Genomic DNA, 16,664 nt, shown 5'->3' on the forward strand with positions numbered 1-16,664 from the left:
TCTGTCAGTGAAGGTAGACAGAGGTTACATTTTCAACCCTATTTATCTCTCTATGAACAGGATATCTCAAAAGGTTATGAACGGATTTGGATACATTTGGTGGACAGGTTGGTTGCAGTATAATGCAAGTGGTGTCAGTGTTGCTGTGGATTGTAGAACGGGTTATAATCATCTTTAATTGCAACCGCAAAAGGATGTCCTCCTAATGATGCTGTAGTAAGGTAGTGGTTCACACATATCTGTGGTAGACGGTGTTGCTCGTCCCAAATTGTGCAGTAATGGCTGTAATGAGACACAATTTGTCTGCACAGTTCAGGGGCTTTTATATATACCGTGTGTGTGTGTGTGTGTGTGTGTGTGTGTGTGTGTGTGTGTGTGTGTGTGTGTGTGTGTGTGTGTGTGTGTGTGTGTGTGTGTATGTATGTATGTATATGTATATATATATATATATATATATATATATATATATATATATATTTTTTTTTTTTTTTTTTTTTTTTTTTTTTTTTTTACGTGCTCCTCCCCGACCCTCTGGTCACAGTGTACCTCCGAGCCCCGAAAGGAGTCACGGCAGAAAAATATGTTATCCTGTGTCAAAAATCAATGGTGAAACCACACCAATTGCAAATAATACAAACAAATATTGTATTAAAAATCACACAAGAATAACAGTACAACAATAATAGGAATCAAGAGTACAATCAATATATCTCCTATGATGGTACCATCAGCCAGCATGCATAAGGTAACTCACTGTGCTCCAAGTGAGTGGAAAATAACATTCCCCAATGTCTCTATATTCCCGTCTTCGAGCTCAAAGTTGATCCCCTCCAGTGATCAACGGAACGATGTCGAATCGAAACCAGAATCTCGTTCAGATGACAGGCATAGACATGCCGCCCAAAACGGCACAAAGTCGCACGCGGCCAAAGCGGAGAAAAGGGTCACGTGGTTAAAGCGGCACAAAGGCGCACCCACGGCGACTGGGAAATCCAAAGGCGCCCTCCAGGTATGAACTTTCACTGTTCACAGTCGGCGAGCCGCAAAGTAATCGTCAAAAGCCTCGGTGCACACACACACCACAGATACGTCTGAAAGCGGTGGAAATGGTTGACGAAGCAAGGAAAGTTTGCTCGACGCGCAAAGCGCCTATACCTCGGTAATTCTAGTGCCCCGTATCCTCTTCCCGAACAGCTGCCATTTTGTTGCCCATCTCACATTTGATTTCCACGCTCATCAGGTCCATTCTAGTGCCCATCACTTGCATTTCCCTGCTGATTCTTTCTCTCATCAACTCGATTCATGATTTCAACCGGACCACAAAGAGCCCCATATTGAGCGGTGCTGGCGCGCTACCCTCTGGTACAAGTTCCATGAATGCCGAATTTTCCTTGTTTTGGTTCTTCTCACGCTAACATTGTGAAATCAACAGGTGAGTACGTGCACTTGTGCGCTGATAACACCGTTTATAACACTGAGAGAACAGGCGATCGATTTATTTCATGAATTAATAATTCTTTGGAACCGAATTCCTTCCCCATTATATGTTAATGTGGTCACTGTTGTTGTTAAGTGACGTAGGCATGCATCATCGCTATTGCGCATGCGCGGCCCGGCGGTTCCGGTGTCTTGTTCATCTTGGTGTGCTGTTGCCTCGTCATTCGATAAAGTGTGATGATGAAAAGCTGATGTTATAACGAAGCCTGAACGTGCTTTAGTTGGACATTCGCTCCGACGAAAGGAGAGGCGTTTACCCTTGCTGGCGCTTTGTAACCCGGGGATTTCCTGTTCCTGCATTTTCATATTTTGCGTTAAAGTTGATTTTCACACGACTAGACAAGCAGGAAACGTTTCATTTTATATCCGTCAATAACGTATCGAATGAGGACACATTCTTCCTTCCTTCCATGTGAATGCTGCTTCATCGGAATGAACATTACGGCACACGGTACCTCCACACGGTACCTCATTGTTTGTTTTATAATGACAGAATACTGTTCTCTTCGATGAACCAATCGATTAGAGAAGGGAGTTATTGATTCACAGCCATTCAATAATGTCAATACGTCCCTCGTGGCGTGGCACCGATTCAGCATCATATACATAGTATATATACATAGCATTCATCCAGATGCTAGCAGGATAACTTGGACTTATTCCCACTTGCCTCTGAGTTGTCTATCCTGTTGGAATCTCGAACCAGCTATAAATTGTTACCCTGGTGTTTCACATGCATGACGGGGGCATCAATGTGTGCCCCATGAAAGTGTTAAGCCGGCGGACCCTCTGCCAGCTCTACTCGTTTGGTGTTCATTGAAGATGCCATGTTGTCTTTCGTGAAGAGTAGGTGAGTTTTATCGCAGACACCCAGAACAAACTACAAATTCTTGCGCAAATCATCCTCAGTCAAACGTCAGGCCCGGTCAGCCAATTTTCAATGAAAGACCAGATAAAAACGTTCCCTAGCCATTCCCACAAGAACTTGGAAATAATTGTAGCCTTTAAAGTCTGAGCAGTACGAGTACAATCAAATACATTTCTTTCTGTAATACTCTGGGAGTTGGGACGACTGTTGTATACTACGAAATGGTGATTGTAAAGTGTTTACTCAAGTGTTTGCGTGCTGTCATCACAGTTTACACCAAACAGCAAGATTTGCGAGATTTATCCACACATTGCCATCAGCCCTTTGGGGTAAGATCTGTCATGATCACCTACACCCGCAGACCAATTGCTCACGTCAATACAAAGGGGGGCATTCTTTAAAATGCTTTGGAACTTGTCTGCTGGGATTTCCTCTGAAGTTATTTTGTTCACTATTTATGAAATCCTTACTTCATTGGCATTAGATATTTTGTCCTTCCTCCATCACTGAAGGAGGACAAATGTTATGTTTTCACCTCTGCTTGTCTGTCTGTCTGTCAGCAGGATATCTCAAAAGGTTATGGACGGATTTGGATAAATTTGCTGGACAGGTTTGGTTTGTGACGAGGAGAAATTCATTATATTTTTGTGAAGATCTGGACCTGGAACCAGATACTAAAAGTTTTAAAGTGATTCTTCACCATTGAAAAATGGGGCCAAAAATGATAAAAATATATATTATATAATGCCAAAATGGCCAAAATGGCGCCCATAACATGTTACCGATGACGTCATAATGAGCATTAGAAAATTCTACATGTAGAGTTGCACCTATGGTGAAAACTTCCTGTCAATCGGACCAACGGTTGCAGAGAAAATCGTATTTATTCTGTGCAGACAAATAAACAGACAGACAGACAGACAAATGAAACATCACTCATGGAGTGACACTTGGCAAAGAGAACAAAGTAGAATGGCACTCGGTAAAGCATCCTTTTTACCTCACAAACAATTGGTGGTTGAATTCTGTGACCTGATATATGCAAATCTTCTCCAATTTTAAGTTTGGAGACGATGTGGCGACGGAGATTACTAAAAGATTATTATTAGTAACCACTAATAATCGTTTTTGCCTATATGTGTGTGTGTGTATATATATATATATATATATATATATATATATATATATATATTGTTGCGGATATGAGGACTGTATTTTTTTTGATTGTGTTGTATTGTGGTAAATTGGTGATGAATATTGCTTGAGTCTGCGCCTCCTGCCTCCGGAGCTGTGTAAAGGTCAAAAGGGCGTCCCATAATTAGTCCACAAGCATACACGTCAGCCAATCATAGAATACCCCTGTTCGATAGTTATATCTTATTCTGTGTTTTAGGGTAAGGCTGTGTCTCCCATTAATAGAAGTACTCCATTGCACCAAGTGAAAGAGATAGATTCCCTTCATTCCCATTCCCAAAACCGCCATTCCCCCTTTTCGTCAATTGCCAACTGCATTTTGGGCGGTTTTCCCTTCATCCGCCATTGACCACGAGGCAGGGTTGGGGAAGAAAGGCGGGTCCCCACCTCGTCATAGAGGGGAGGAGTGAACCAGCCCTTGTCGACCAACCCAGAACGAGGGGTTGGCTTTAGAGGGCGGAGAGAGAACGTTTTGGGGAGGTTCGCAAAGGGTCAAGGGTGGGGCTTATATAACCCGAGGCAGAGGCCCCCGGAGAGAGTCGAAGAGGGAGGAGATCAGAAGACAGAAAGGCCTTGAGTTGGACTAAGCAAGAGAGGAAGTTGTTGGACTGGGTGGGACTAAGAAAGAGAGAGAAAGAGTCCTGAAGCTTGTGAGGGAAGGAGAGAGGACCCGTCACACCAACCCCCCACCAGCCGCGTTGGCTCCACCAAGCGTTCACCTCCACCAAGGCTCCACCAAGCTCCGCGTTGGCTCCACCAAGCGTTCACCTCCACCAAGGCTCCACCAAGCTCCGCGTTGGCTCCACCAAGCGTTCACCTCCACCAAAGCTCCACCAAGCTCCGCGTTGGCTCCACCAAGCGTTCACCTCCAGCCATCCACCTCCTGCGATTCCTGTCATCATTCCCCGCGTGAGTCTGTCTTTTGTTTGTTCTGTCCTGGGTTAATTAAGACTGTAGGTAAGCTAGTATTTGCACTGTGTCACCTGCGTCTTATGTGCTGTAAATAAACGTGACTGCTTTCTTTTTGCTTATGTGTGTAAATAGTAAATAAATTTAGTAGTATTTCCAAACCTTTTTTTGCCTTCGTCTTCCTCTTTGCATTCATCGTTTTAGTCTTTTCCCTCATTGAGCAGCCACGGTGCGATCCGGCCAACGTTTGGGTGGAATCGGGTTCTAATCGGGGAATAACTGTTCGGTCGCGGTAATACCAACCGCTCGGTAAAATAACATCTTTAACCGCGTCCGCAACAATTGGTGTCGAGGAGTGGGATACGGACCCGAAGCGCGCTTAACGCGCTCAAAATTACGAGCTGCTAAAAAATTGTGTTTTAAAAGAAAAACCCGAATTTTGAAATCGCGCCATGGCTGGTCAAGGCGATCGGATGCCGGTGGGAGAGATAGACGGGGTGGAATCGACCCAGGACCTAGGGGAAATGTATGTGGATGAAAGAGAGGAGGAGAACATTGGCAATGTGGTTGAGGGGGTATCAGACGCGCAAAATGGCGCTCTCGCGCACGAGGTATCAGGCGCGCAAAATGGCGCCTTTGCGCACGCGGTTACAGCGGCACCAAATCTAGCCGCGCCCGTGACCGTAGCAGCGCCGCTGGGGAATTCGGACCTTTTTCTGATACAAATGGGGGCCCTTATGGAGAGGCTAGAAGCCAAAATGGGACAAATGGGAAACCAAATGGTGGGATTGAGGGCTGATAGTGAGCAAATAAGGGACGAAGCGAGGGCTCAGAGTGAGCAATTGGGGGTAATGTGGGGCAAAATGGGAGAAATGGGGGAACGGCTAGAAGCTAAATTTGAGGGGTTAGACAACGGGATAAAAGAGGTAAAGAATGGGTTAACAGGGGTGGAAAATAGAATGGCTGCCCAGGAGAATCAGTTAGAGGGGGTGAAAAATGGGTTAATGGGGTTAGAAAATAGGATGGAAGACAAATTGCGGGAAATAGGGGAGCAATCCGCCCGGGAAATCGAACAGATGGGGAACCAGATAGAGGAGGTGAGAATCGGGGTAGAAACCAAACTGGATGCTCAGAGGGATGAATTGGGACAGATGAGGGTGGCATCTACAAAAGAGAGGGAGGAGATGAAAGAGGAGATACGACGAGGTGTACGTGAGGAGGTCTCGGGGGTACGCGAGGAGGTAAAGCGAGGCGAAAAGCGTATGGAGAAAGAGGTGAGGAATAATACGGCGAGGTTACAGGGGGGCATAGAGGGTCTGCCGAAGGGAGTAGAACAGCTGACAGTGGGACAAAAGGAACTAGTGGACCAAGTGGAAAAGAACACGGCAATAATCGGGGGGTTAAAAGCGACACAAAAAGAAATTAAAAATGACTTAATAGCGACACAGAGGCAATGTCAGATGGTACGTGAGGGACTGACAATGAGGTTGGACGAGGTGACAGAGGTAATGGAGACGAAGGACCGGCAGGTGAGGACGCACATAGAAACGGTCAAGGTAGCCTTAGAGGACGAACTTGAGGAGACGCACCGGGAAATAAAAGAGGTGAAGCAAAAATTAGAGGAAGTGGAAGAAGAGGTGAGTGAAATTAAGAAGAGACGGACAGAAACTAAAAGAGAAATCCAGGAGGAGGTGATGGAATATGTGCAAGGTCGGTGCTCAACTCATAATGATGTACTCACTAACCAAATCAAGAGTTTGCAGGTGGCAAAGGAGGTGAGGAGACGAGGTGCCAAGGTGAGTGGCGATATACGAGAAAATGTACATGATGTGAGGGGAGCTTCAGTCGGCTTGGGGGTTGATGTGGACCCGGGTGTTCGTGAGAGGCCGTTGGTGAAGTGTGCGACAGGTCTGGTGTGCGAAAAAAGAGGTGTGCGAGAATGTCCGACCATGGGGTGTGTGAGGAAAAAGTGCACGCCGAGGAGTGAGTGTGCTGCCGAGAGTGAGTCGGTCATAGCGCGTGTGCGAGGGAGCACATGGAAGCGCGTAGTGAGGAGTGTTACAGAGGATGTAACGGAAGCATGCACGCCTGTGGTGAGTGTTACGGAGGAAGTAACGGGAGAGTGTGCGCAAGAGGATGCGTGAGAAAGGTGTGTAACGGACGGGTGCATGAGGAAAGAGTGCGCTGTCAAAAGTAAGGAAGAATACACACCTGTGGTGAGTGTTACAGAGGGTGTAACGGGAGAGTGTGTGCAAGAGTGTGCGCGAGAAAGGTGTGTAACGGACAGGTGCATGAGGAAAGAGTGCGCTGTCGAGAGTAAGGGGGAGTGCGCTGTCAAGAGTGGAGGTGAAAGTAGTGAGAGTGACACGGAGCGTGAGTTGGTTGTGACAGGTGAGCGAGGATGTACACCTGGAATGGAAGGATGCACACCTGGAATGGTAGAGCATGTGTGGGAATGCACACTTGAGTTGGTCGTGAGGCACGTGGTTGGGTGTGCGAGTGAGAGCACACCTGTGGTTGTCACAGAGGAGGTGACCGAGGAGGGGCGCGAAGAGGTGTGTTGGTGAGGTGTGCGAGCGACGAGTGTGTGCAAAGGTGTTCGGTGGTCAGGTGTGTGACCAAGTCTGTGAGTGGAATGAGTGTACCTGGGTGTGTAAGAGAAGGTGCAATGACCAAGAGCAGGGAAACGTCTGGATGGATGAGCAAGAAAGGGGTAGCGTATGCGTGTAAGCATGCAGGTGAGGCATCGACGGTAACCGGGTTAGCGGTTAGAGCGACTTATAGCCGAATCGGGCCCTCGGTGCGTGCCGGGCTTCGCGTGCCGCGAGAACCAGCGGGGATCCGAGCCACGGTGGGTTCGAAAGGACCGCCGTATGCGATCCACGCTGGGCCTCGCTTGGAACGGCCGCGTCCGTGCTCCACTAGGCGGAGCGGGCAGCCCGATAGGAAGGGTCGTCATGGTGACCACTTTTTATTGAGACGTTCCGGCAGGTCGAGATCGGGCAATTGGATGGCTCCGCGCCGAGGTGGTGCATGGGATCTCGGCACGGGTAAGCCCCCGTCCCTGCACCGAGTGCCGGACGCATCCAGCCGCCGGCACCAAAGAACCCACGTTCATTGCTCGGCTGTACGAAGCCGGGCTGTAGACGTGAATTGGCGCACCGAGAGGATCTAATAAGTAGACGGGTGATGAGGTTAGTGTTTTGGACCCGAAAATTAGAAAAAGGCAAAATTTGATGATTGGTACGGTGATTGGCAGATGATTGGCAAAATTTTTGATTGGTTGAAATTTGATGTGCAAAATTGATAGTGGGACCTCCCCGATGTGGTGGGATGGCAGCTCTGTCCTCCCTCACAGATGGGGGGGCAAAGGAGCACTAGATTTATGGGGTTTATGGCAGTGAAAACTAGCCCGGGTGGGTTAGGATATTGTGTGTAGGGCCCTAGAAGATGACATTAGGTAACGTTAAGATTAGTTAGTGACAAGGATACCTGTAGTGGGGACGCAGGTAGTTTAGAGTGGATGATAATGACGTGGTATGTGCTTAGTTTAAAGGGAAGACGGGGAGCACTAAGTTAGCAGGGTAACAGGTAGATGAGATGATGCCGTGTGGTTGAGGATTGAACAGGTGTGATTGAACAGGTGTGATTGCACAGGTGTGCAACTGAACAGGTGAATGGAGCAGTGTTTGAGTGATAGTAGTGGTGATGTGTATTGTGATGACCAAATGGTCCAGGAAGAGAAGGAGGATGCAGGTGGCACCAGGTGTGAGTGCACAGGTGTGCACGAACAGGTGTATGGAATACATGGAGTGTGGAATAAATGGAGTATTGGTATGGATGGTCGTGGAGTGAGTATGGTGGAAATTGTGGAGTGGAGTGGATGGTGCGAAGGTGTGAATGGGGGAAGAGTGGACCCCCATCACGGATACCCGGGGCGGGTAGTGTAAGTGTTAGGTAGAGGGTATAGGTAAATTGTGGTTGGATATTGGCATCTGTGGTGCAGGTGGAAGAATGGTGATTGGATGGGTGCATTAGTGTTGTGGAAATGGCTGGGCGTGTAGCCTGTTAGTGTGTGTAGTTGGTTTGGGCACTCCACCACTGTGAGGATGTCGGCCAGGTGAGGCCGCAGGTGGGCTCTGGGAGCCGGTAGTTGTGGATGGGGCCCGAGGATCCGGAGGACGGACCCGGGTAGCCCAGTGCCAGAGGGCACCAAGGGGTGACAGAGCCAGGAGGGGCCTTCCCCAGTTAGATAGGTTAGGGTGAGGAGCAGGTAAGCTCGGGAGGCAACTGCAGTGGTGGTGGTGTGCAGGTGGGTAGACCTGCTGGGAGAGATACACGTCACAGCCCAGAAATTGTGCAAGGGCACCGGGAGATGAATCGGGGGAGTGAGACCCCAAATTGAGAAGCACCACAGTTTGGTCAATGGGAATTTGGTTTTTAGAACCCATAGTGTAAGTGGCCAATGGATTGGCAGGGAAAGACCCCGGGTAGTGTAAAGTGTGTTAATGTCATTTAGAGGATAGTTAGGATTGGAGTCTCCTCGCACCATCTGCATCCACTCACCTGAGGTGACAGGTACTCCACACCATGCCATGTTTTGATTATTTTTTACTGTGCAAATGTTTGGAATGTGAGACGCATCATGACGTGGGTGTGACATTGTGCTTGATGTTCCATCTCTTCCTCCTTATGAGGATTGATGATGAATTGGGTGATGGCAAATTTTGGTTAGAGGGATTGTGGTGACGAATTTGGTATAGAGGAAATATGGGGAGACGTGACAGTAGCGACGGATTGGTAATGTGTAGATTTTGTACATATGGGGTAAGGGCAAGGGTAGTGTAGGTGACAGGGGGGTGACGTACGGTAGGGACGAGCTTTCTCACTTCGCTCTCCGTACGCATTTCGCCTTGCATTGCCTTATTGATGTGTACCCTTGTGACCTTACCCCTCGCTCATTTGTCTCTTTTGTCTCCCACATGACCTGTGCGCCATTGGGCGCCGAGGGGAGCGTGCGTGAGTCGGCCATTGTGCGCCCGGCACTCTCAGAACCAGCTGTCTGCATCGATGCACCACATTATGGACCACATGTCTGTGGCCGAGCACCACTTATGGACCCCATGGGTTGGGGCATGGCCCCTCTGCTGGAACCGGCCATGAGGGCCCGAAATCTTGCTGGCGGACCTTGGCCACAGGGCACCGATGCCCCACAGGTGAACCACACGTAGTCGGCCCTGTGGGCCATAAATAAAGAAAATAAAATGGACACGTTGGGCACACTTTATTGCAAATAGGCCGCCAGTAAGAAAATGAGAGAGAATGACAACAACTGGAAGACATAATAATAGCCAGCAGAGGGAGCCGAAGAGCAAGAGATCACCTGCAGGGTTAGGGGTTGTTGGTTTTATTTTCTTGAACAATGGTGACTGCACCGATTGGTGCTTGGGTGTGTATTGGTGTGTTTTTGGGTGCTTTAATGGTGCATTGATGCAGAGCAGACTGTCTCCCCCCCAGAAAGAACAATTACAGGTCCTGGGTTAGTCTTGTAAATAAAAGCAGAGTCAGTGTAAATAATGCTCCCCACCGTCAGTGTGTAGTTTGAAGACCATTCCGCAATTCGGTTAACTGTGGGCGTAAGTCTGTGAGGTCAGGGTGCAATGGAGCAGCGGGACACATTTATTTATGTTTTAAAACTGTCGCACTCAGGGTCAGGTTAAAAGTAGAGGGAACTACACCTAAGTGTCACACTAAATAAAAGTTGTAGGCCCGGGACGTGCCTAAGAGGAGGAGGGTGCAGTGTTGCGGATATGAGGACTGTATTTTTTTTGATTGTGTTGTATTGTGGTAAATTGGTGATGAATATTGCTTGAGTCTGCGCCTCCTGCCTCCGGAGCTGTGTAAAGGTCAAAAGGGCGTCCCATAATTAGTCCACAAGCATACACGTCAGCCAATCATAGAATACCCCTGTTCGATAGTTATATCTTATTCTGTGTTTTAGGGTAAGGCTGTGTCTCCCATTAATAGAAGTACTCCATTGCACCAAGTGAAAGAGATAGATTCCCTTCATTCCCATTCCCAAAACCTCCATTCCCCCTTTTCGTCAATTGCCAACTGCATTTTGGGTGGTTTTCCCTTCATCCGCCATTGACCACGAGGCAGGGTTGGGGAAGAAAGGCGGGTCCCCACCTCGTCATAGAGGGGAGGAGTGAACCAGCCCTTGCCGACCAACCCAGAACGAGGGGTTGGCTTTAGAGGGTGGAGAGAGAACGTTTTGGGGAGGTTCGCAAAGGGTCAAGGGTGGGGCTTATATAACCCGAGGCAGAGGCCCCCGGAGAGAGTCGAGGAGGGAGGAGATCAGAAGACAGAAAGGCCTTGAGTTGGACTAAGCAAGAGAGGAAGTTGTTGGACTGGGTGGGACTAAGAAAGAGAGAGAAAGAGTCCTGAAGCTTGTGAGGGAAGGAGAGAGAACCCGTCACACCAACCCCCCACCAGCCGCGTTGGCTCCACCAAGCGTTCACCTCCACCAAGGCTCCACCAAGCTCCGCGTTGGCTCCACCAAGCGTTCACCTCCACCAAGGCTCCACCAAGCTCCGCGTTGGCTCCACCAAGCATTCACCTCCACCAAAGCTCCACCAAGCTCCGCGTTGGCTCCACCAAGCGTTCACCTCCAGCCATCCACCTCCTGCGATTCCTGTCATCATTACCCGCGTGAGTCTGTCTTTTGTTTGTTCTGTCCTGGGTTAATTAAGACTGTAGGTAAGCTAGTATTTGCACTGTGTCACCTGCGTCTTATGTGCTGTAAATAAACGTGACTGCTTTCTTTTTGCTTATGTGTGTAAATCTATCTATAATTCCAGCAATCTCTGTGTGTTTGTTTGTTTGTTTGTTTGTCTGTGACCGCTGTTTCTCGACAACCACGGGTCCGATATACTTTAAACTTGCCAGGTATATTGCTGGGGACCCGAGGATGTGCCTTTTCAAGGTTTCATATTAATCGGCCAAGTACTTACCGAGCTATGTCCAAAAAACGATTCAACCAATCAGAGAGCAGCGAGCTATCGCGTGTGCCGAACGTGGCGAACACACTCTGCCTCGGACGGCACATTTGAGAGCGTATTCATTTATTTCACGTTGGCAAACTATGTTGCCGCTATGTTGGCGTTAAACTATGTTTTAAAACTAATTAAAACTACTTTGCGATTCATCGTAACTGCGATTCGTAACTGCCGTTCGCTTTGGCTTTGCGAATGGACCAAACCATTTCATGTAAATAGAGGGGGGGGATTGTCACCGTACTCGCAAGCCGTTCGCTTTGGACCAAACCATTTCATGTAAATAGAGGGGGGGGGATATAATTTTAGATATAGATATAGTACGGGCATGCCCTAGTAGTAAATAAATTTAGTAGTATTTCCAAACCTTTCTTTGCCTTCGTCTTCCTCGTTGCATTCGTCGTTTTAGTCTTTTCCCTCATTGAGCAGCCGCGGTGCGATCCGGCCAACGTTTGGGTGGAATCGGGTTCTAATCGGGGAATAACTGTTCGGTCGCGGTAATACCAACCGCTCGGTAAAATAACATCTTTAACCGCGTCCGCAACAATATATGTATATATATATATATATGTATGTATTGTTACGTGGTCCCCTCGGTGACTACCTGGTCTCGGTGACCCCCGGACCGTGAGAGGACCTTCGCCAGAAAGTAGTATTATATATGCGCTTTCGCAACGCAATCCCTATGAATTCCACCCAAGAGAAACTGATGTTCAATGATATATTTCCAGGGTAAGGATATCATACAATTTCAATGATACAATCACGGATATTCCCCGAGCAATCAACAACAAACAACCATCAACAATTCCCAATCCACAATCAATTCCCTATATGATTAAGATGGCCATCTTATATATGTGTGTCCCCTTCTGTACTCACGACCCCCTTTTGGTCTCTGCCCCTCACAATGTCTCTGGGCCCCTCCTGACCAAGATGCTGGTCGGCGTCGCCGCACTCGGGCGGTTGAACGAACCCCGGGTGGACGTGTTTCCACCGGGCAGGTATCGTACCAGGCACCGCGGCTGCAGCCCCTCGTGGCCACGCGAAGCGGGTACGGTAAAGCAAGCCAAAAGCCCCACGCTGCTTGCAAGGCGTGTTAGGCCCCAACGTGCGACCCGTACGCGTCTGTTTAGACGGTGCCGCGAACGGTGCCAGACGCGGGGTCGATGCACGGCCCCACGTCAACTTGACGTCTCCACCGGGTAGGTACACGTCCCGGTAACTCCTCTCGCCCGACGGGCTTCAGAACGCCGCTTTTCCACGCGGCGCAAGGTCGATCCCACCTTTCGTCGGAGCGGGGCGAGGAAGAAGAATACTCGTCGCTTTTCTTCCTCGTGTCTTTTCTTCTTCCGTTTCCGGTCACCTCCGTTTCCGGACACTTTTTCAGAAGGGCTCCTGACCCTCCAACCACAACAACCCTTAATCTACTACACATGGATAAGCAAAGACCTGAATGGTAATTCACATACATTCACATAAATATGTAACACTCCCCCCCTTCAAGAAAGAAAGTTTGAACCCAGCGAAAACTTTCTTTGCCGGCCAATTTGGAGAAACCAACCAGATAACTCAACCCCCCCCACATTATCAGTTCCCCCCGGGCACAGTTATCACTTAACAATAAAGCAACAAAATTTCACACAACCCCCAGAGATTTTCAAAGGTAATTCCCTCTGGACAAAGCACCAGCCACGACATTGTCCCTGCCCTTTACATGTTCAATTTCCCCTTGAACTCCTGCCCAGCCAAACTCCATCTCGTGACCCTCTGACTTTGACTGTCAGTTTCTTGTGAATGGAGGTTAAGGGGTTGATCAAAGATCCAAAGTTAAGCAACTCGATAGCACTTTTTCCGGGAGGCCAAGCCGAGTATTCACTACATGGATGCCTTTAGGAACGTGGAGTTCACGGTTAGTCCGTGCAGGAAAGTTCTCTACATGGGCGCCTTGAGGAACGTGGAGTTCACGGTTAGCCCGTGCATGAAAGTTCACTACATGGACGCCTTTAGGAACGGCGTTCACGGTTAATCCGTGTAGGAATCTTGGCTCGGCGGCTCCGCCGCATTCAGTGCTTCAACTTCTCAGAACTTCCCTAATAATTATGGTGGGACCGCTTGTCCCTGTAGTCCCATGAATAGCGGTCTCCTTCTCGGCCACTACTTTGACCATCCTTCCTTCGGGAGCTGCCGTAACTCAGGGAGCCTCCATAATAATATTGATTGCGGCCACCACCAAAACGACCGCCCAGTTGTCCTCTCCTGTAGACCTCTCGACGCCTACGAAATGCCTTCCCTACTGTTATGGTCCGACCCTCCAAATCCTTGCCATTCCAATTCTTCTCTGCCTCTCTGGCGTCTTTTGTGCTTGCAAACGTGACAAAGCCGAACCCTCTTGACTGTTGCGTTTCCCTGTCTCTTACCAACCGCACTTCCACCAGCGGCCCATATCTGTTGAAGACAGAGGTCAGAACTTCTTCCTCTGTTTTGAAGTTCAGACCCCCTACAAATAACTTGGTACTTTTGTCGCCATCCCGAGCTGGTGTGGTTTTATTTTCCCTGCTGGGCTCTTTACCAACCCTCAGGTTACCATAAACTTGACCCCCGGCCAAATCATTCCCGATAACCACAGATACACCCTCTACCGGAAGTGTGGCTTGTAAACCGACGGTGACCGGTCCTGACACCAAATCGGACTCCAAATGGATGACATGAAGTGGAGCCCTAACACTGCCCCCGATCCCCTGTAAACGAACACTATCCCCCGTTGCCGTCTCCTCGGACCATGGCAAGATGCCTTCAAGCATTAAAGATTGATGTGCTCCTGTGTCCCTCAATATCCTAACCGGTCTCCGGTTAGTCGAGGCTCCCTCCAGTGACACAAACCCTTCTGAAATAAATGGTTGGTAACCCTTTTGATGGCGATTTCTCACAATGGCCATTGCATTTGGAGTCGTAATAGTCGGACTCCGCTCTGGGTCTTCCCTTTTCATGCGGTAACAACTGGACATCAAGTGTCCAGGTTTCTTGCAAAAAGCGCAAGTAGGCCCGGAGGAAAAACTCGTGGTCTGCCTCGGGCCCCCCGAAATATAAGTTTGTCTTGGGCCCGCATCCCTCTGATTTCTAACAGTTGGGGTATCATAGTTGTCCCCATAATCATCTCGAGGCCGCCGCCATGTAAGGTCGTTCTCCGCACCGGGTGTTCCATAACTCCCCTGCTGAAGTCTAGGCGAGGAGTTAGGTTTGTGGACCCCTATTCGGTGGGTTAAGGCATAATCATCTGCCATGGTGGCTGCGTCCCACAACTTTGGTACTTTCTTTTCCTGCAGGTACACTTTGATGTCCTCGTGGACACACTGCTGGAATTCCTCCACCAGGATCAAGTCCCGCAATGTTTCGAAGTCTTTCCCGACTCCTTTTGACTCACACCACCGATCAAACATGTTTTCTTTCACTCTGGCAAACTCCACATGGGTCTCACTCTCCCTCTTCCTGGCATTCCTGAATTTTTGCCTGTAAGCTTCCGGAACCAACTCATAGGCTTTGAGGATGTGCTTCTTCAGTACCTCATAATCTGCACATTGGTCCATTGGTAGCGCCGAATAAATTTCCTGAGCTTTCCCCACCAGCACACTTTGCACGAGTATGGTCCAGGCCTCCTCCGGCCAGTTTAATTGTCGAGCCACTTTCTCAAAGTGTGGAAAAAATTTCGCGATTTCCTTTTCACTGAACGGTGGAACCAGCCTCACATGTCTGCCCACATCCCAGGTTTTCTGGTTAGGTGTCGACCCCGTCAGCAAGGGTGGTGCCTCTCCCCGTTCTCTCATTAACTCCAGCTCCTTGAATTTGATTTCTTGCTGAAGCTCCATGTCACGTTCTTTTAATTCCCTTTCCGCTTTTCTCTCCTCTGCTTCGAGGTCCCTTGCAGCTCTCCTTTCCTCTGCTTTTCTCCCTTCTAACCTTTCCTGGAGTTCTCGTTCCACTCTCCTTTCCTCTGCTTGTTTCTCTTCTCTCCTCTCTTCTGCTTTCCTTTCCTCTTCTTTTAACCTTTCCTGGAGTTCTCGTTCCACTCTACTTTCCTCTGCTTGTTTCTCTTCTCTCCTCTCTTCTGCTTTCCTTTCTTCTTCTGCTCTTTCCTTTTCTGCTTTCCTTTCTTCTTCTTTGATCCGTTCCTGGCTCCGTAATTGCAACTCCAGTTTCCGGAGCTCAACGTCTTCTGGTTCTTCGGGTAGCCACTCCCAGGCTAACTCGTCCCATGTTCCTAATCCCACCATAGATTGTATCACCGTGGCCTGCAACTCTGCCTTCCTCAAATTAGTTCGGACCTCCAAGTTAAAATGTTTGGCCAATTTCAAGAGGTCCGACTTTAGTAACGCTCGGAACTGTGCCTCACTCGGTGTTACCGCAAAGTTCTGTGCCACAAACGCCATGGTGACTATCGTTAACACCTGTTAACCTTCACCCAAGACTTTACCCCAATTTCCCCAAAAATTTACCAATTAATACTTAATTAATAAATTTTAATTAATAAAAATATTATTTTATTATTTTATACAAATACACTTTTAGATCCCGGACGTAGACCCAATTGCGAATCCGCAAATCGTAATTTGGACGAGCCCCCAATTCTGTTACGTGGTCCCCTCGGTGACTACCTGGTCTCGGTGACCCCCGGACCGTGAGAGGACCTTCGCCAGAAAGTAGTATTATATATGCGCTTTCGCAACGCAATCCCTATGAATTCCACCCAAGAGAAACTGATGTTCAATGATATATTTCCAGGGTAAGGATATCATACAATTTCAATGATACAATCACGGATATTCCCCGAGCAATCAACAACAAACAACCATCAACAATTCCCAATCCACAATCAATTCCCTATATGATTAAGATGGCCATCTTATATATATTATACAACAACCCTGTGTGTCCCCTTCTGTACTCACGACCCCCTTTTGGTCTCTGCCCCTCACAATGTCTCTGGGCCCCTCCTGACCAAGATGCTGGTCGGCGTCGCCGCACTCGGGCGGTTGAACGAACCCCGGGTGGACGTGTTTCCACCGGGCAGGTATCGTACCAGGCACCGCGGCTGCAGCCCCTCGTGGCCACGCGAAGCGGGTACGGTAAAGCAAGCCAAAAGC

The 16,664-nt window shown here is 48.6% G+C and overlaps 1 protein-coding gene and 1 long non-coding RNA gene across 3 annotated transcripts in view; one reads left to right on the plus strand and one right to left on the minus strand.

Moving 5' to 3' along the window:
* The window catches only part of LOC137426970 (guanylyl cyclase C), a 445,743-nt gene that overhangs the window by 283,119 nt on the left and 145,960 nt on the right, over positions 1-16,664 (plus strand). For both annotated transcript variants that reach the window (XR_013623586.1, XM_078778805.1), the window contains exon 18: positions 2,636-2,694. Coding sequence is in view for 1 of the 2 variants with exons in the window: in XM_078778805.1 (XP_078634931.1) it covers positions 2,636-2,694 (59 nt within the window). In the remaining variant the exon portion in view is untranslated. The remainder of the gene's footprint in view (positions 1-2,635; positions 2,695-16,664) is intronic.
* Positions 1-16,664, minus strand: part of LOC144892388 (uncharacterized) — a 229,959-nt gene that overhangs the window by 186,987 nt on the left and 26,308 nt on the right. The gene's annotated exons all lie outside the window — the stretch shown is intronic.

The sequence above is a fragment of the Myxine glutinosa genome, chromosome 5 (genome assembly GCF_964187855.1).
Source record: "Myxine glutinosa chromosome 5, kmMyxGlut1.1, whole genome shotgun sequence".
Classification (NCBI taxonomy): Eukaryota; Metazoa; Chordata; class Myxini; order Myxiniformes; family Myxinidae; genus Myxine; species Myxine glutinosa.